General features: G+C 37.1%; 1 protein-coding gene across 1 annotated transcript in view; it reads right to left on the minus strand.

The window, feature by feature from the left end:
• The window catches only part of WDR72 (WD repeat domain 72), a 90,338-nt gene that overhangs the window by 538 nt on the left and 68,099 nt on the right, over positions 1-21,701 (minus strand). Inside the window, exon 18 of the mRNA XM_071442063.1 lies at positions 5,302-5,400. Coding sequence (XP_071298164.1) covers positions 5,302-5,400 — 99 coding nt within the window. The remainder of the gene's footprint in view (positions 1-5,301; positions 5,401-21,701) is intronic.

The raw sequence follows: 21,701 nt of genomic DNA on the forward strand, positions 1-21,701 counted from the left end.
CGGAAGTTATGTTATATTATATTTTAAACCTGTCAAGGTAATTTAGACTTCAACAGAAAAGCTTTCAATCACCAATTTTTATCTTCATAATTTCTTTTAATTTGAGGTATGTTGCAACCTGAATTTTAAATATTACTTGCATTAGAAGCACTGCTCAAACAGGTACCACCACACCTCTCATGATTATATGAACACTGAGAAAGCAGCACACATTACTTTATTCCTATCTAATGAATACCTTGTAAATTTATCATATTATCTATGACCTTTCTATCTATCTGTATTATAAACACAGAGACATAGGCATTTTTCTGATGACTATTATGCAGTTTTCTGAGTCTACAGTTAAATTTGCTATTAAAAAAACAAAACTGAAAGCAAAGAAAAAAATCACAAATCAAACCAAAACATATGAGTCATGATTTTAGTAACCCAGAACACTGATAGGACATGACACTACATCTGCTGCAGTGAAATGATGATGAATTCATCCATGCCTACACTGGAAATTCCAGAACTTCTTTCTGGAATAACTCCTGGGCACTGACATTTTATACACAGTCCCTGAGCCAGCTGTGCCTGTGACCAGTGGGCTGCCCCTACATTGCATCTTCCTCCTGCTCCAGCATCCTCATAAGCAACTGCCTCCAGCACCCCATTCCCAGGTCAGTCCTCATTTACTGCCTCCTGCTTTTCATGAGCATGCAAACACAGAAAATCATGACTTTCTAAGGTGCTTTGTACCTGGAAATTTACTGAATATTTACTTTTACATTCTGCCTGTGTTCTGATCAACGGCCATAGAGGTGACAAAATGCTGATTTTAAAAACACTCTTCAGTGGATGGAACTTGGAGCTGGTATGTGAATATTTGATGCAGTAATTATAACTTGCCAGATAACAAGATAGTCACACTTTTAGGGCTACATTTTTAAGCACAGTGTGGCTAATAACACATTTTTATTTCTATTTGCTGCAGTTCTGCCTCTCACACACTATTTCAGGGACAGTCAGAGACCTTTCCCATTTCTGTGCCAAGGTCTCTAAATAGCACAAGCAATTAAGCAAGACTGTGAAAACTGCTTGGATTTTCCCTATTATCTGTTATGCACTCAGAATTACATTTTGTCCTGAAAAGTGAAAAATTGAAGAGAGAAAATTTAATATGTGGAATGGTTTTGGAATGCAGGGATGGGAGAGATCTTGAGCTGCAGAAGGTATCAGGCAGAGACTGTCTGATACTAAAGGCCATAAGCATACATGGGTTTTACTATTTACATGGTTTCTATCCAAAAGATGGAAAACACTATACTTTCCATCTACAGCTTCCAATTCAATCTTCCATTAGTGAGGCTCATTTTCCCTCTATTACCAAGTGAAGTAATAGTCTATTTCCTACTCTACTGCAATGTGTCTTTTGGGGAAAATAAGAGGGAAGAGGCATCTGTGTCTACATGGTTTCTTGTGACTTCAGCTCAAATCTATTCCTTCTCCCCACAGGAGCTGCACTTGCAGAACTGTCCTTAGTGGGACTGCCCCACACATGAAAGCTAAGACACCTCAAACTGCATTAAGTCCTGCTACATTCCTCTTAGATTTTGACTAACAAAATGCAGAGCATTTTCAATCCCCTCAGGGACCATTTCAAGCAACTCCCTTTGGACAATATGATCTGCATCTGGGGTGTAAATTTTCCACCACTGTTTGTACAAGAAAATTCAGGTGAATAGCTCATACCTAGAAGTCTGACTAATACATCCATGGATACTCACTTTCAGCTTCTTTTTGAGTTTCCTTAAATATGGAAAATTTGTCTCATAAAATGGAAAACTGCTGGCAATATTTATTTAAAGAAAGAAGCACTTTAAGGGTAGTGAATTCTTTAGGGGAGACTGATATGACTAAAAGTCAAGTTCTACAGAAAACTGTTGCAATTCTTATCTGATTATTACTTTCAAGGCCAGAGCAGAGACAAATTTGAAAAGCCAAGGCTTTGCATGTCAAACAGGAGTAGTCCTCAGCATGTGGGGAAAAATGGCAGTGATAAACCTACTATTAGGCATCTGGGAGAGAAGCCCAGCATCTCCTCTGTGTGGGGTCTAAAATAGACAGGAGCCACTATCACAGATAATGGCAGCCTGTAGACACATGAAGGGAGAAACTAAAATCCATTTCACTTAGACAAGAAACTGCAGTCTGATATTTACCTGTGTCCATCACTTGTGAAAAGTGTTTACTGTGAATTATCCAAGAGAAAAGTGCAGGTTGAGGGGTTTCATTACCTATCTGAGAGTAGTTCAGATCACACATTAAACACAAGAAATCACAGGTAAATCTTGGATTGGTGTCTTGGGTAGTCAAATGGATTCCTGCTATTCATCTGAGTATCTGCCTCCTACAATTGCTGGAGGCCAATGCGCAGAGCAGTGAAAACATGTGCAGACAAAGAAAATGTGAAAGTAAAACAAACAGAGCAAGTTTCATGTTATTTTTGGAAACAAAGATCACTTTAAAAATAAAGTTCATTCTAATGTCAAGGAAAGAGACTGCACCTCTCACCACCAAAAACCACAATGTACAGATAGATGTGTTAATGGCTGCTCTACAGCCTTCCTGAATCTGGTAGAAGTAGTAACAAAGAACCCTTTCTAGCAATAGCTGGAATTCCTTCCAGGTATATTGTCATATTTTCACCTTTTCCTCATCAGAAGAGATAATAAAATAAATATATTTCTTAACATCACTTTTGCATCTATGACAACATCTTGTAAGTGAAGCACAAGAGACTCTTTATAGATTAGTAATAAGAACTTCTAAGTTTGTAAGTTTGCCCAGACTTTGAATATGTGTGAGAGATTCTTAAGTCACAGGTTTCACCAAATGAAACGCTGACCTCCTAAGCACTCTCAGGTTCCATGATTCAAAGTTAAAGCACCTGAGAAAATCATAGCCAACTGAATGTCATATTATTGTTTCAATGTTTGCTACTAAAAGTAAATGGTAACCTTTAAGTAAATGTATTGTGTTACCAAATCTTTCCTTTCAAACAAGCACTTCTGTCAGAAGTGTCTTAATTTCTTATCACAGAATTTCATCCGCACAAGGAGCAATAAATAATTCATGTTCCTAGCTCTTTGTTGTGTGTCCCTGAACTGCACAGAGCTGGAAGGCTGACAGCTGTGTCAGGACAAGCACCAAAGATCTGACATGACAAGTGACTAACAAGTTTCTTTCAGTCTATAGTGAAAGAAGACAATGGCATAAAGTGCAAAAACGAAATCCTGAAACAAAATGAAACTGTTTCTTTCTCTTTACCTAAGTGTTTGCTATGAGCTTATTTCCGACCCATAACCTCTGGTCATTTTATAGTACTGCCCAACCCCCTTTACTCCTCACATTCGCCTGGCCATTTACGCCTGTCCACGGATCAATATGAGCAATTCTTGGAGAAATACGATGTCTCCATGACAACCAAGCCACAAATTCTCAGTGGAAAGCAGTGAGACCAGTAGTGAAATCTCCTGAGGTTTTCAGACCTATAAGACAAGATGTCTTAAAATGCAGGAATGGACAGAAACAAAAGCCAGAGTAATTCATTGTTTATTACTAGTTTAATGATGTCAGATGGACCGATTGGAACTCAGTTTTTAAGTTTGGATGCTTTATCAACATGTATTTTTGCCAGTCAATATTCACCTCCTGAAAGGCTTTTATTCTTTCCATTACTTCATATAGATATGCAGAGTGAGGAATTGGATTTGTAAGTTCCCATCCAAACAGGTACACTTTGCCAGAGAGAATTAATTTAAGGTTAAAATTAGTGTTATCTTTAAGGTACATTAATTCTCCCCTGAACACTGTAGTGCCATCTTGCTTTAATCCTTTCTCACTTCAAAACTGATCAAATCTTGGACAATCCATATTTTGGCCCATAATTGTTGTTGAAATGACTACAGATGGTTTCTTAAGGAGATACTAAACACCACAGATTGTCAAACCTGGCTCCTTTCTGAGTAGATTACCTATTTCTTTCTTAATCTCAGGCTGGTTTCTGCTGGACAACGCTGAGTCCAAGTCTATGTGGTTTTAAAATGAATAGAGATTTACAATTCATTGGTTTCAATTATTGTAACATATACTGGTGCTCATTTCTCTGGAAAAGATGAAAAGAAAATGTAGTTCAAATCAGGTATATGACAGTAGTTGAACTCCCAAGGAATCTTGGAAGAGTGGAGTGTGCTGAAATATAATCCCCCAGACATGGGTCCTATCCGGGTTCTGAGATGACTTAGGGGACCTGACATGGATTTCAGACTGCACCCTTTGACTGAAAATTAAATCTCAGCAGTGTTCCTTGGGGAAGGATCAGGGGACTGTTGGCAGCTGCCCCCTGTCAGCACAGGCTGCAAGATTTGGAAATCTCTTAACTAAGCTGACAGGCCGCAGAGACGATGAATCAAAAATATGATACACGGATCAGCACACAAAGATGCAGGAGGGTACAGAGAAACCAGATAAAACAGGAAGGAAAATACCAAGTGAAGAAAGATGTTTAACTCTTTCACTAATGAGGACTGTGTACAGGTTATGTGTGTGCTGTATATGGGTCAAGCTCACAGTTTGCTTAAAAGATCTTGGTATTTAGTCGCACAGAATGTTTTTAATCAGCTGTGACTCGATACAATTTATATTTAATTGTTTCCTTTTGGGATTCATTAATAAATTTTGTAGATGTTCCATAACGAGAAAGATAATGAAACTACATGAAGATAAATCTTTCGGTTACCAAAAAGGATGCACTTTATGGATGTTCCTGTATTTAGCTGAATCAATGTTAAGAGTCATTAAAATGAAATGATTGTGAGCTGATTTAAAGGAAAGAATCAAGCTATTTAATGCCACCAATTTGCTTTCCTCCAGAGATACGGTGTTTGAGTGTCCACTGCTGCATTCAGCTGCAGTATATACAGTACTTCTAATTTTTCATAATCTCACACTACCTTCAAAGGGTCAGACATTGTACATATATTAAGCAAGCAGTGTAGTCCAAAAGTAATTATAATGAACTAGTAGTGTCAGCTTTCTTTTTGGTCATAAAGCCTTTATCCTTTTTCAGACCTGAAATCCTGATGAAAGAGGAAAGGATAACAGCTCCACACTGTGACCCCTGGAGGTGACCATTAATTTGACATTGCAGCTGCTAAAAAGGAAACAGCATTACAATCTGCTTTTTTTACAGACCCAAAAGCTGTGTCAGATTTATCACTTGATACTTGGTGGTTGTCTTTAAATGCCTCTCACCTGGACTCTCAGACTCTTCCAAGACACATCTGTCAGACGTATCCTCCACATCTTGGAAGTTTGCCGACTTGGAGCTCTTGTCATGCTTCAGCACACTGACTGCAGCAATAAGAATAAAACACAGGGAGAAATGTAATGTATGCAGAAATCAACACTTACTGCTTTTTTGCAGAGCCTTCAATGCTGAAGACATAATTTGTAAACACAAATAATAAATTGAAAAAAAAACCCAGAAACACAAACTACTTATACGCAACTACAAGATAGTTGAAAAATCTAGGGACAAGAATGTGTGCAGGGTGATGTTTGAGGCATCAGGTTAAATGAGGTCCCTTTGAAGTAGTAAACCAGTTTTTTCTTACAGAATCTTAAAATAATAAAATAATTAGGAAGTCATAAACAGTTCTTGTCTGTTTCACCAAAGAAGCCAGTAAACAACATAAAAGATCAATCAGATGGTTTTGTAATTACTGGAGTCATTTAGCAGGGAGAGAAATGGTGTATGTTTTAAAATGAAAATATGTTGTATACAACAAGCTGGAATGTGTAAGAAAATTACTCAAAATTCCAAAATGCAGTGAAACCCAGACTGAGTTGCAGTTTAAGGATTACCAAATTTGGTTATATGTTTTACTTAACTGCTAAAAACATATCCATTTCTGAGCATTCAAATATTTTCAGGGCAATAATTACCAGTCTATGTATGACTTTTTAATTCACTTGGCTTTTGAACAAAATACCACATAACTTTTCTTGAGGAGAAGAGAGTTGCTTCCCTTGTCAAAGTCCATTTCCCTCTCTTCTGCTTAATATCACTACATGGAGCCACAACTACAGCTTGAAGATGAAGTACAATTATAAGTAGTATATTATAGAATAATAGAACAGTAAAGACTAGATCTCGATTTTTCTGTCCCTTAAAACTCCTAGCTGATCCTATTTCCCAAGATAATAGCAGTGGCTAGAAAACACTTCTTTTTTTTTTGTAATATCTAGAAAACTAAGCAAAATTCCAAACTTCAGGGGCATGGGGATACAAATGGCTATGCACAATCTCCATGTTCTTCTGTCTTCTTTTCAAAAGAGAAATTCCTTCCCTTATAAATGTTGATAGATTTTTTTTTGGACCAAATGAATATTTGCTGAAGGATTATGTAATTTGAACACCTATTTAAATTTTCCAGGATTATGAGTGAATCAACAAGGCCTCAGGGCAGTATGCAGACATGGGAAACTCAAAAGACACATATTCCACTTCAGTGCCCTGTGCTTTCCATGGGTTTGCAGCTATTGATCCCAGGTCACCAAAAGGTTCCATCATTCTTGACTTTTGCAACTACATAGAGTCTGTTTGAAGCAATCAGGGCTTCAATACTATTGTGGAATTAGAACCTTGAAATGTAATATTAAAACATAATATATAATAAAATCTATGATAGGGACACCACGCATTTCACCTGAAAAAACCAAAAAACCAGTAAATTTTGCTTAGAAGGTTTGCCTTGGATAGCAACAAATCAGTATGTAAAACTCTGCCCAGGTAAAGCATGAAGGGTTGACATGATAATCTGCATGGAGTGAGTTGACACTGAAGAACAATTACAATAACAAATAACAAATGTTCTTTTTCACACATAAAAAACCCTATCATATGTAAAGGAAGAAATATCTTTAAAGATAGCTGTCCTTTTCTCTTTTTACAACATTTAAATAATTTTCAAATACACTAAGTGAATATTCACCCTTCAAAAGAAAAATTGGAATATACAAGTATTCATACTATATTTAAAAACAAAATAATTTTATGCCAAATTTTTAGAACACTTTTTTCTAAAACAGTTCTTCATACAGTGGAGTCAGCTGCAGTGTGCTGAGTGACAGATTGAGTCATTACAGCTGCATGAATTTAAAAGTCAGAGCTACTCTGAAGTAGAACAATAGAAAAATTGTCAACAGAGTACCCTGTGATGAGAGAGAAAAAACAAAAAGTACAGCTATACCTTTGGAGGGAAAGCAAAAAATCACAAGATCTGTCTGTTTTGGTCAAATAGTAGTCACCAAAAATTCAGAATCAGCCTTTCAATATGAATTGTGTATTTTTACCCAGTCAAGAACTCTCATAGTGAACCAAAGAGGGAAGACACTTCCACAGCACCAGAATCAATCCCAAGTAGGAGCTGGCAGAGACTTCCCTTACTGGAACTCTGTGCTGCAACCGCCTTGCGTGGGACTAAAACAAACCTGCTCAGGTGCTCTGCTCTTTCCCAGGCCATGTCAGCACAAGTCAGATAATTTCAACTGACCAGCTGGACTTTACAACACAGTACTGAACAGTGTTCTTAGTGAAGATACCAGATTCAGCTGAGAACTCATAGCATAATAAATAAAACTCAACTAAAAGCAGTTCCATACACAGATGAGGTAGCTCACAAGGAAGGTGTGAAATGAACAAGACAGAAACCAAGACAGGACAGCAAGATGCTTGGACAAAGCAGGAGGATTTCCAGTTGGTGTATCTGAGTAGATACTGCAGAGATTTGGGGAAATCTGGGAGAGGATGGAGTCATTAAAAGCCAAGAAATACAAAAATAAGAAAAGGAATGACAGGCAGTGCTGATAGAGCTGAAAAATGCCAAAAAGCATGAAACACTTGCAGAAATAGCTGGTCATTAGGAACAGTTTAAAGGGAATGGAAAGCAGCGGTGGAAAGAGTTTTCATGAGGACAAAGAGACAGAACTCTGGACAACTTGTGCAAAAACAGCTGGCAAAGAAGGCAGTTCAGCAAGTGGGAGTGAAAGGAGGGAAGTGCTTGTTTCAGAAAGCCAGAACACAGGCTGGGATGGGGTCACTGGTGCAAGCAAGGGAAGTCTCCCTCAGCCCTGTCACCTGCTCAGAAGTACACACACCTCCCTAGGCAAAACCAGGCAAATAAACTTCACAAGACCCTGGTTTATGAAGTTACATAATAAGCGCACGTAGTGAGCAAGAAAGGGACCAAGGCAGAGACCTTCAGATCTTTTCTGAAACATCATGTTATATGCTCAACTGGAAAAAAAGGTTTCTTAAAAATATCGTAGAAGAACAAAGGGAATTGAGAAGTTAAAAATAAGGAAAGTACAGTCTGGCCCAAATAAAGAGTGAAAGTAAAAATGGCATTACATAATAAAGGAAAAATATGAAAAAAATATCTCAGCACTAACACCTATTTTTCTGCATGTTCTCTTAGGGGAATAGGACTTTATGTACAAATATCAGTCAGAGAAAGAGTGTTCTGAACTGCTTATACTGAAGATGCTGATGGAATTTAAGTTATTTAAACATAAACAGTGTCATCTTTATTCAGAAGACACTCTGTCCTACTTTGGGTTTAAATAGACCTTAAAATTACTTTTGCTTCCCTCTGAAAGGTAATCTCTGTAGTCAAAGTGACATAAATAGAGTATAAATGAGCCCCAAATCTACGAGTCCTAAGCAAGTTAAAAACTATATCTGATAACTCCAAAAACATTTTCTTTCTATTCAGTGCAGTGTCATTTCCATTGTTATATGGACAGTAGAGATTACCTTTGTTAGCATGGAAATAAGGTAAAAGCACATATTTCGTTGAAGCAAATGACCTTGAACTTAGCATATAAAGATGACATAAATCTTCATTGCACAGGATCTATCTTGAGAATTGTAGTATTTTTTTCTGATGCTTCTTATTGAGCTCTTAAGATTTGTTTACTGAACTTGATACCCATTTTCTTACATTATTGAAATAGAAAAAGTCATTAATATAGGTATGGGATTTAGAATAGTAATGTCATAAGATAGTAGCATTTAATGAAATATATATGTATCTAGTTTCAAAATATTTAAAACAATTTCACACAATAAAAGCAAATAATTTCCAAAAAGATACTGGTGATCAGTCTTTAAAGAACAGCCTCTGAACAAACTGTTGAAGCTGTTCTTTGTGAACACAGCCTAATCACAAAATACAGCAACAACTCACCATGGTCATTTATTTCTACACGTTTGGTTGAAACTCTGAAAAGCCTTGTTCCACTCTGTAAATATCCTGCACTAAAGTTTAAAAAACATGCTCTGCATAGCAATTTTTAGAGGGCAGACACACTGGAGAAAGAAGTTTGCATAACTCAGGCAAATAAAACATTTAGCATTTTCTGATAAGATGCCTGTGTTATTGATAAGGTGGATTAGTGACTTAAAGACAGTCTGTCTGTAGGGAAAACAAGATATTATTTGTCATTCAAAATGACTGGATAGGGGAACAAAAATGATTTTTCATTTGAAGATGTTAGGCAAGAGAAGATTCAGGTGATAAATATATTTAATGTTCAATATGGAATACAAAGCAACCTGAATCTAAATAAAACTGCATGAAAAAAAAAAGCTGTAAAAGGGAAACAAAATGGTGGCATTTTTAATTTTTGTAAATGGATAAAACAATTGTGCTGCAATGTGACTTCTGAGCTGTTTGGCTTCTAAAGGCACTTACTGTACTATACTTAAGAAGCTTGATGGAGCAATAAATGCTTTGAGTACTATTTTAAAAGCACACTTCATAGATATCATAAAAATATAATGAAAAGTTTAAGAACAGCCATATTTGCTGAGACTAAAAACTAGCAGTTTAAGAGTCCAACAACCATAAAAAAATACTTCATCAGAAATTTCTCCTAAAGTCCAATCTGAAACTCAAAGAATTACAATTTTTTTCCCCTCCTGTAATACCTCACAATAGATACCTGTTCCACAAATTTCTTCAGTTTTTCCTTAAATGTGCAATTTTTGCATCCTTTACATCCTACATCCTAACTCACTTTGAAATGGCAAACTCCATAGTTTTCTCACATGAGGGCACCTCATTTTGTCTGTCTGCTTATTCCCTGTTGGCTTAATGTGCAACTTCTTGTTTGAGAAAAGGCACAGGTATGAGCCCAGCACACTCTCTCCATAACCCCTGTGGCTGAAATCTTTAATTTTCTCTCTTTTCAAGACTGACGGTTCCTAATCCACTTTGCTTTCTCCGTGTACTTCCAGCCAAACTAAAAGGGTAAGATTATTTCACAAATATTTCAAGAAAAGCAGAACACATTCATGAGCTGCCAAGAGAACTCTCAGCAGAAGCTCTGCAGTCCCAGAGGCACAGGAGGGGCAGACACGGAGGTGACACGGCTCAGACGGAGCTCCCAGCCCGCCCAGCAGGCTCCCAGCAGGCAGGAGTCTGCCCGGGTGGGGCTGTGCCCCTGGTGCCACCAGTGCTGAGCACAGCTCAAGGATCACTCACAGGTTTTCCAGGTGACACTCCCCAGTGTGGTGCTTGCCTTTGTGCAACACCAGGAATGCTGTTGACTCATGCTCAACTTGTGATTCAGATTCTTTCCTGAGAAATTGTTATCTTGCTTTTTCTTCCCCATCCTGTCTCTTTGCAGAAGATTAATCCTACCTCAATCTAGATCCCTGTCCTCATCCTTATTGAATTGAACCATATTTTCTTCCTAGGCCATTTCTCAGGCTCCACAAACCAAAAATTCATTTCACTGACAGAAGACATCAGATGCTGGTCATTTCATAAATTTTAGTGTAATTTGAAAAAATCTGCACAGATATGTGTAGTTGTCATTTAATTGAGAATGGCTGGTTTTTATCTTCTGATGATTAAATATCACATTGGCCCAATTTCCATTATATTTTAATTTAAAAAAAAAAGAATACATTTACCTAGAGAAACGTATTATTATTCTGAAGTGAATGCTGCAGTACATGGCAGTTGAAATAAGCCAGTATGGAACCAGCCAAACTGGAAGGTCCTGGACTTGAATCCATCACAATGAATGCAGAAGTAGGACCTGATGGCAGAGCTCAGTTTGCAGAACAATCAACCCACATGCCTGGGAAGTCTGAGCTGGCTCTTGCGCTTCAAAGGCACCTGCAAACAGAGCTCGTGCCACTCGCCAAGTGAATTGCAACTAAAGAACATTTTTCCTTCTGTATGTGAGAAAGGTTTTAATATATCAAAAAAATCCTCAAAAGTCCATTTTCCTCTCTCCCTATGTCTGTGAGGGCAGTGTTCCTCCAAACAGAAAAATTGAGATTTTCAGCGATTCTTTTCCCAATATACCTTGAAGTTTTATTCACCCAGAGGGACTTCTCTACTTCTCTCAACTAAAATATAATGGCATGTAACAAATTATGCTCTCAAAGGACATCCCATTTTTGTTTCATTAGTGCAATGAAACATTCACTCAATTTTAAAGCAGTTGTCTTGATCTTAGTTGTGATTTATAGCAGATTCTGTCCATGTATTCTGTGTAGTATATATTATAAAACACCTAACTAGTTAAATTTGTCTCTGTGGGTTCGACTGCAAGAAATAAAATACTTTCCCGTAAAATTCCACACAGCATCTACTGCACAGCTCTGAAGCACAAGCTTCTGGAAAACTTAGGAGGATTTTAAAAAGGAAAATGCAACCCCAAACTGCCTTTTATTAATTCTTCTATTGTTATATACTGTTTCTTCTTCTCAATGTCCTCTCTGGAAAGAAATCCTAAAATTCTCTTTTCCAATTTCCCTAAGTGTGTCATTTAATCAAACATGATGTAAGACTGAATTATTTGATTAACATTGTTTATCCCTCTCTCATTTTTTTTTCCAACCAGTAATTGGGAGACAATAGGGAAGAAAAATTTGATTACAGAATCAGTAAAGAAAGCCAAAACCTGCTAGTTACTAGATAATCAGTCTCCTTTTTAATTAAGGTATATAGCATTTCCTCACCTATCCAAATTTCTAAAAATATCAGAGAATACGCTGAGATGGAAGGGACCCACAAGGGTCATCAAGTCCAACTCCTGGCCCTGCACAGCACCATGCCCAAGAATCCCACCCTGTGCCTGAGAGCATTATTCAAACTCTTCTTGAGCTGTTTGGTGCACTGCCCACTTCCCTGGGGAGTCTGTTCCAGTGCCTGGCCACCAGCCACCAAGGATGAAGAACCTTTTCCTACAGAAATACAGCAAAATTCCCCCTGGTTTCTGTATTTTAGACCAATAGTGCTGCAGAGCACACAGTGCAGATGTGAATCCTAGCACTGTGTCAGTAACACCTACAAAACCAACAAAGAAATACTTCCTATTTTTAAAATTGCATACTTGACAGCATTGATATTATTCTTTTCATGATACTAGATTGATTTGGTATTCAAATATAAAATCATAAATCAGGAAGCTTGCAGAGGATTCTGGTTTAGTTCCTTTCTACAGAGAAATTCTTACTATAGATTGCATCAATTTGCTTTTAAAACCAAAACTAAATGAATGTGTGCAGCACAGTTATGACACTGACACATCCCTGTGCATAATATGAGTGTTACAGCTTTTATAGTTTTTCCATCTCTCGATCAAAGCTGTCCAAATAGCTTAATCCATGGAAAAAAAAATACACAGAGCCTCTTTATTAACCTCTTCTGGCCAGATTATTGTTATTCTTTTGCATTATGGTCTTGGAGATGTATTACTGATAGGGAGGTAAAGCCAACTGCAGCACAGCATGACTCTGCTGAATGGCTGCTGTAGGAAAGTGGAAGTACTTATTTCCAAGACATTTCTGTGATGCTCCCTACTGTTAAAATGTTATCTGACTTTAAAAGATTTTCAGTTCAATTGTAAGCAATAAGTAAACTCAAGCAGTACAGAACCGTCTACTGAAGAGTTTCACTAGCTGGTCAAACAGGCATTATTCCAAGACACTAATGTTGTATAGGACTGCTTCCTGGTGGCTGAGACCTCTGATTGGCAAAAGACAGTGGACTTTTCAGTCAGCAAGCTCGTTACCCATGGATGTGGCTCAAGGCTGACACACAGATTGACTGGTTCACACTAATTTACTTCACACAGATTCCATTTATCTCCTAGAAGATCCCCTGGCAGCAGCTTATAATGGCATATCCTAGGATGCCTGCCTGCATGAGTTTTTAAAGCGGCAGAGCTTGATGAATCTAAGTCCAGAAAACAGTTCACAGATTGAGGACTAGGTGCAATCAAAAAACATCAAGTAGCACAGCTGGGACTTGCTAGCTTGCTTGACTGGTTTGAGCAGCTGAGCATTAACTACGCTTGCTTTCCTGCTGGCAGCCCTGTGTCACTAGGACAAATCGGAGCACTACCCGACAGAGGAGCAGAAAAGAGATGGAAAAAAAAGAGAGGAAAGGAAAGGAAAGGAAAGGAAAGGAAAGGAAAGGAAAGGAAAGGAAAGGAAAGGAAAGGAAAGGAAAGGAAAGGAAAGGAAAGGAAAGGAAAGGAAAGGAAAGGAAAGGAAAGGAAAGGAGAAAGGAACACAGATCATTGCATTGAATGGCTACTATTTACAGATGCAGAAATAACTCATTAGAAGATTTAATATCTTCCCAACCCTAGGATTATTAATGTAAATAATGTACTGTTACAAAACAATGGATGTTTTGAGGCAGTAAATTTGGAAAATTTTGTTTTGGTCATCGTGACAGTTTCTAGGAAAAAGACCTGAATGAAACTAAGGTTGTTCTCATTTCTTTCTTATTGAAAACAAAACATATTCAATGTAAAATTCATGTACATTGAAAAATAGTTACCAATATAGTTGATTATTCATTACAGCAATGTGAGCTATATGGCAATGCATTGCCTTGCCCTGATGGAGAACAATAGACTTCAATAAATGCAAGTTTGTAAGCAGTATTTTTAAAAGGACTAAAAATAAAAAGACTGAAAATACAGTGTTACACTCTAGCTCTCCAAACTCAGATGGATAGAGACTATTCTAAAAAGTACTTTTTAGAAAGGAAGCAAAAATTAATATTATCAGAGAATAACATTTGACAGTAAATGTATTGTGAGAGATCCAAAGCACATTTAGTACTTAGAAGGTTAAAGACTCAGCTGTAGTGCTAGTTGATGAAAAAGTAGGATTAAGGCTTTAGTATGAGTCTTGACATGATCATGTTGTCTGCCTGCTGTCTTAAGCTTTGAAAAACAGCTGGGATCATCTTCTTATAAGCTCCAACTCAAAGATGTTTAAGCAGTTCCAAATCCAATTAAACAGAGGTAAATATAAGGAAGGGCCCTACTGAGCCAAATAATCTTATTTTTTTAATGAAAACCAGCATAATTGCAGGTTACACAACTCCTTAATCTCACTTTAAACCTAACAGACTGCTGCCTTACAGTGCACATGGCAAGTCCAGTTAACCCAAGCATTCTGTATTGGTGTGCTTAATTTTTGATCATTATCCTTTATTATGTTACTTGTAATCCTAAAAGCCTATGATTGTGTCCAGATATTTGGCAAGGATTGTACCTGGATATACAGGGCTTCCTCTTCTAAGAGTAATGGATTAATTGGATAGCACCGTATGACTAGTAGATGGTTTGCAGTGAAACTGCTGCGCAGTTTTTAATTTGTGAACTCCACTTCCTTCTCCTTCTGTGCCCATCCTTTAAACAAATTGCCTTTTTGAACATTAGCAGTGTTGTGGGAGTAGCCTATCTATTCTCACCCCTAAGGTGACAATGGATTAGCAATAACACTGCCCTTTGGAGTGGGCTGCTTACTAAAACCCTCTTCATAAAAATTAATGGAAGATATGGAAATGTTTTTGGAAATGGTATTTTTCACAGGGAATTGCATATTCAATTTAAAAGTAGCTACCTTTTGAACATGACCCAATCAGAGTATGATTACTTAAAGGCTTACAGCATTAGACCCTTTATTTTCCATTGAGTCAAAAGATTTTTGAAATGATCATACTGGACCAAGGTATGTATTTCTTACATTAATACATTTAATACCCTAAAAGCAAAAAACACACATAGGTAATCCTTCTACTTTGTCCTATAAATATGTACAAGGACATTCTCCAAGGATGAAAAGGCAAAATCTCATCAGGGACTACTTCAAATACAAGCTCCTCATGTCGGTAAGAGCAAGAAGGAAATTTAAATGATCAGGAGCGGACTGTTTGCAGTAGTTGTGTTACATTATGCATGATTCTTGGCTGCACAGGATTTAATTAATGATTTCCAGTTACATGGCTAAGATTTGTAGTAAATTAGTGTTTAGGGCAGCAAACTAACATCTCACACCATAATTTAGTGATTTTTCCCAAACACCAGTTACTCGGGGTTGCTGTCCCCTTTGTTATTTTGTAGCTGAAAATCAGTTTTGTATATATGGGCAATAATTGTGAGCTCTGTTACAGAAGCATGAGTTTAGATTAATTTCAAAGCAGTTATTCTCCTGATGCAACTTATAACAAAATCTGGACTTTGCTATTCTCTGAATTAAGGAGCAATATCTGTTGCTATGTGTAAATATCAGAAAGGCGCTTGTTGAACTGTCAGGTGATACACAGTTATATTGGTAATGAATGTGGATCATCTGCTGCAGTTACCACAAAGCAGACAGGTTTGGGAAACAGGCTGTCCACTTTAAGCAGCACTGGATGTATCTCCAGAAAATGAATATGGCACTCCCTCAAATGAATAGATAGCAAGACTCTGTGAAGTACTTAATGGGTAAAGGATGACTGCTGCCAAATACTGCACCTTCACCTACACTCAGCTCTATTCTTCAGGCCATCAGCAAGACAAGGTGTAAGTGAACAGAGCCCGGAGCCTCCCCTTTGAGACAGGAAATAAAGAGGCAAAACAGACACCACAGGCACTTCCAAGAAACTGGACATCTAAGGAGGTGACTGACAACTGTCTCTGTGCTCCAGAGGCTATGTGAGACCACATGTACCAAGAACTAAAAAGCATTGGGTCTAAAAAGGGCAGCTGATCTGCCTTGCCACGTAAGACTTTGTGCAAGATCACATTCTTATTGGAGTTAAGGACCATGGTGGGATAAAGAGCCAAGGCGTAACACAAGTGCGAGCTTTTCCATGAGCTCTTTGATGCATTCAAGTGTCATGTATATGTGAGGCAGAAATCATCTAGATGGAGAAGTGGCAGGATATCTTAAATATTTTAAAATGTCAAACTCACTGCACTTTGCTTAAATAAGGTTGGTCTAATATAACAGGAAGATGCTGCTCAATGCTGCCAAACTGAAAAGTCTGTAATCAGTTTTGGTATTGCTCACTTTCAGCGTAGGACTTGAGCCTCCAGAGGTATTAGGTTAAAAAAAAAAAAAAGACAAGAAGAAGAAAAGTTTTCTTTAGGTTCTGTTTTCACTTGTTTTTTAAGTGTTAGCCTTTCTGGGTGTTAAGCCTTTATTTCTCAGGAAGAAAAATTTCCCTATAGCAATAATTGCATACGATCACTTCGTCATACAAACTGGGACTTTTGGGAAAGAAACACACAAGATACCATAAGATTTACCATAAAATTATGAGGGTTGGTGAAACATTACATTCACTGGCTGCATTATATTACCATAGTAGCCAAATCACTAATTAGAATTTATTTTTTCATTAATGTCTGATCATTAGTTTCTTATTAGTTCTGAAAATAAACATTTCTATTGGTTTTCTTTTTATTACACCTTGTCAAAAGTATCTGGAATATCTTTATTTAGGTGTTCTGGAACTTAAGTCTACTAGGGTGTTGTTTATTTGTGCACATCTATATTCCAATCACACATAGAAAAGGTAGGTATACACTGACTATTGGGAAATTATCCAGTCCTCCACAAGAAATTCCATATGGAAGTGTCCTACCAATCTGCTGCAGATACTTCAAATTGTATTGCTGGAATTCTTCTCTTTTACTGGTTGATTTGTTTCTGTTTCTATTTCCTTTCAACTACCAACTTGTCTGCACATTCAGAGGTGAATCTAGGGACAGTCATATATATCCTTGTTCATATGGAAGGATAAAAACAAATTTAGTGTTTCAGGACACAAAACTGCCAGTTCAGGAGATCACTGAAGGTTGCACTCCAGCTTATAAGATGAGTGAAGTGGAAATGCCAAAAGGGCTCCTGCACAAAAAAGGTACAAATGTGCAGCAGGACCTTGACTGCAGTTTCAAAAGCACTGTGCAATGGCTGTAGCATAATTAACAGAAAGCACAGCAGTCTTGTAAAATAAATCACAGAATGCTCACTCCCTTCTTCACCTCTGTGTTGACTAGGTGCACTTTTATAAAAAGCAATAGAGCTGCTCTTGATTTAGCACAAACTGAGTTTGGCCAAGGTGACCGAGATGAAGCAAGCAGTGTAGAAATTCCAATGGATATGTGAAAAGGACAAAAACAGATACTGTAAGTGTAAGATGACTTTTCCTAAGTACATTCAGAAGAACAGAAGACAAGTTCACTTATAACTGGCTGCTTAAGGAATCTGCTTAATCATTTCCAAAACAACCCAAGTAAATTCTGAGCTTCAAAACAGAGCTTCAGACTTCTTATTCCATTGATTTGAGACTGCACAGCTGTAGCACCACAGTGTAACTGCTTTCAATCGTTAATTAAATCCACAGAACCCACTGAAACTCACAGGCACCCCAGTCTTTGCACATCTTTATCATAAATGACAAATGCAGGTGAACCTCTAGCCATAAACTGCTCCCACAACCCAAAGCTTTTTCCAAAGAAGAATAGCCTACCTCTGGCAAGAGAGCTCCACATTTTTACATTGCTACAGAATTGCAAGAACTCTTGTGGCAGTCTGTGAAAAAACACCTAAAGTGCATGTGGCCTGTTGGACTTCAAGAGGGTGCAAATAGATCTACAGCTGTGTAAGGCATCAGTACCTAGGAGTATTAACTTACTTACAGACATTATTTTTCCTAGAAAATATGAAAGGCTAAAAACAGATTTAAATAATTCTTACAATGGGAAATAGTAAATTCAGTATTAAAAAATTGGGATCAGCAGTATTTACCATACTGTATTGTTATAAAAAACATTTGCTTTATCTACCTGTCACTTTTATAGTTGCATACACCTGCTGCCACCTCAGGTTCAATTCCCAGGGAATTGCTCATTCAGAGGTAAAGGAAAGTGAAAATGTGGCTTAGAAGAACAAATTACTTGATTTGTTTCAGCTCATGAAGACAGCTACAGAGTGTAAATGAATAGGTAGGGCTCACTTTCCTTCTTGTCTTATTTTTTATTCTAATAATGTCACCACCTAAAAAGCAGATTTTTTTATTGGTTTCTTTTAGACTACACCCTCTTTTGGATACGTATGTTCTGCATGATATTAAAAGGCTGGAGTAGGATCCAGGGTTAACTCACATTTGGCAGCACATGGCCATGTTTCTAGACAATTCAGAGGGAGCGCTGAGAACTCTCCACATAGCTCACCTGCACTAAAAATAGGTCACTTGTTTGGGACCACAGTGTGTAGGTAGAAGCAAACAAATATGATATATAAAATTACAGAATACCTGCAAGATACAGACATTACTTATGAACAAGAGAAACTCTGCACTTCAAACAGTCACAGGGCAAAATCCTGCATTTCATTAATACTAAATGGCCTTAACTTACAGTTTAAAACAACCCAAACACAAAAACCCTAAATGTGCCATCAAAACTGCAATGAGTACAAGACTGTTCTTAAAGCTAAGGAATTTGTTAAAAGGACTCCTGCACTCTGTTACAACTCTCCCTACAACAAGCAGTCTTTCAGCTTACCGTAATTAGAAGAAAACACTTCATTCCAACCAAATGTTATGCACACCTTGACATCTTACTAGTATACATTTTTTCTCTCCTACAAGAAATATCAAAAGAGGAGGGCTGATAACCTTACTGAATACTAATGAGTGACAGAGCTGCATTTACTAAGGTGATTGACTACAGGTATTTGAAACACCAGAAATGCAGTATTTGCAACAATTCGAGTATCTACACAAATACAGATGTTCAGGAGTTTTTTAATGTAATTTTATCACTACTTTTTCATAGCAATTTTCTTCATTTATATGCATATGATTGGTCATATTTAAGATAGGTACAAATACTATTATTTAAAAATTTATTTTACAGCAACACTTAAGAAACCATAAATCTATGGCAGTATTACTAGAGGAAATCCATTTCTATGAAAGCTGTATATTTGCAATATATTGTTGAAGTATATATTGCATTAATACTTCACAGCATTAATATAGGTTATTTGTTTATTACTACGTCAAGGTTATTCATCATATGCAGTGTCAGAAAGCACAAGCTGACATCTCATATTGTCTGCTTCAAGGGCAAGACCAATGTGACCTTTGGCTCCTTCTTTTAAAAAGGATGAAATCATTCCAGAGGGATAATGCTGAACTGCACAGCTCCCTTTAAGAATCAATCTGCCATTTATGGTTTCCAATTTTCCATACTGTAGTATGGCTTGTTAAGATCTCATGGCTAATTTTCTCTTCAAAAAATTCCCCAAATATGTTTCTTACTGCAATGTCACTTATGCTTCCTACTTTAATCATCACAGAATTAAAATTGCAGATCATCTATTCTTTTTAATTTTGCTAAGGTGCTTCTGGATTCTGTCTGGACATGCTGGCCAGTGACTTCCTAGATCTAGATCACACCTTGAATCAAAAACTATTTTAGACTCAATTTTTTTTCTTTCCAGATTCTGTTAAAATGTCCAAGAAAAAGTCTTCATATTTATTGACTTTTCTTGCTTTACCATGCTTCTAAGCTCTCCTATATTCAACTGACACAGGTGTGCAACTGATGGTAGAAGATACAGTTACCAGTGAAAATACGTCAGAAACAGAAATAGTTAATAGGTAACAGTGCAAAAATATGGGAGTGATAAAAATGAGAGGTCATCTGTTAACTATGGAGCTCTGCCTTCAGCTGCCTCTGTACCACGCCAGGGGAAAGCAGATGCACAATCAAATCATGAGCTAGATGTGAAGCTACGTGTGTTATTTCACAAGGATGACAAGGTGCCTCGAGGATCTTGAAACATATTTGTACAGGCAACTCTTCCAACTTCATCAACCTCAAAGTGAGTACATTTTTGGAGAGAGAGGGATGAGATTAACACGTATTGGTAATTTTATTATCTGTGCGTGATACTGATTTCACTATAAAATTCAACCAAGGAGAATGCAGCATTCTTTGACCTAGCTGATAAAAGGTCAGAAAGCAATTTTGAATAATAAATGAGACCTGCTGACCTCATGACCCAAGTCTGGCAGGGTCAGCAGCAGCCCTCTCACCAGATGCTGATGGCAGATATACAAACGCAGACAGCTCAACTAATGAGCTTCCCGGATAAAGGTTTTAGATCCAGTGACATTTAAGTGCTATGCAGTATATAAAATAAACTTACAAATAATCTGTGCCATAAAAAATTAAAGTGATATTTACAGTGAGGTGCAATATGACATACTTTGTAATCTTCACTACAATGATTATTTTACTGCTTCTCCTAGGTGGCCATTAACCAGAAAATATAATACCTGACTAACATTTCCTCTAAGGTCTTTTCACGCTTATATGGTTCCCATTCAGTGGATGCACTTTGAAAAGACAGACTTTGATAGTACATTTTCTTGGCACCTCATTCAATAAAAGTCAACAAAAATTACTTTTAAGACAAGTTTGAATTTATTTTATTTAAATTCAAACCAACGTATTTCCTCCTAGCGAGTAAAAGACAGGCTTAGGGTATTGTAAGACCAAGAACTATTTTCTTCTCATTGCTTCATGAACACTTCCACACAGAAATGAGTTACACAGTACGTGGTTCATGGAGAGGGAAGTGTGCTAAAATTCATTCTCTCCTCTACCTTATATTTCACTCTGCAAATGTCTTATTCCATTCGAGACCTCAGAAACCCTGAGTTTCAACATCACCCTGGGTGCTGGGTCTGAGTTCCACAAGCTATCATCTCATTCCTCAGGTATATAACCACTGCTTGTTTGAATTTGTAGGAATATAACTATATATTTATGTTCTGCATGAATTAGCAGTATAAGGCAAAATTTCTAAATATCATTTTTGAGAACTGATTTGTAAGGAAAAAGAATTGATTAGGTTCTTTTCATCTGCAAATAATTCACCATGAACACAATTAACTACAGCAACCACAAAAATTAGCTTTTCTGTCTTTTAAAGTCACTATTATTAATTCTATGGAAGATGTCTTTTAGCCACTTACTGAAGTCTAGAGACTATATAAAAATGTTACAGAAAAATTATTGTGCTCTACTCAATTCTGTGTTCCTTTGTATAACTAATTTTAACTTATACAACTGGTGCTTAAGAACTCAGAAAAATTAAAATACTAGCTGGAGATGGAGGAAAAATACTGTCCCATTTCATTGAAGGGGAATTTGAGACACTAGGTTACATGAAGAAATATTTTCTTTTAAACTTTAGAAAGTTTCAGCCTTTCAATTTAATTGCATTCCTGCATGGTCTTGAATTGTGAAAAAGGATA

Source organism: Agelaius tricolor, unplaced genomic scaffold (genome assembly GCF_023055355.1).
Source record: "Agelaius tricolor isolate 1412-34295 unplaced genomic scaffold, bAgeTri1.0.p SCAF_16, whole genome shotgun sequence".
Classification (NCBI taxonomy): Eukaryota; Metazoa; Chordata; class Aves; order Passeriformes; family Icteridae; genus Agelaius; species Agelaius tricolor.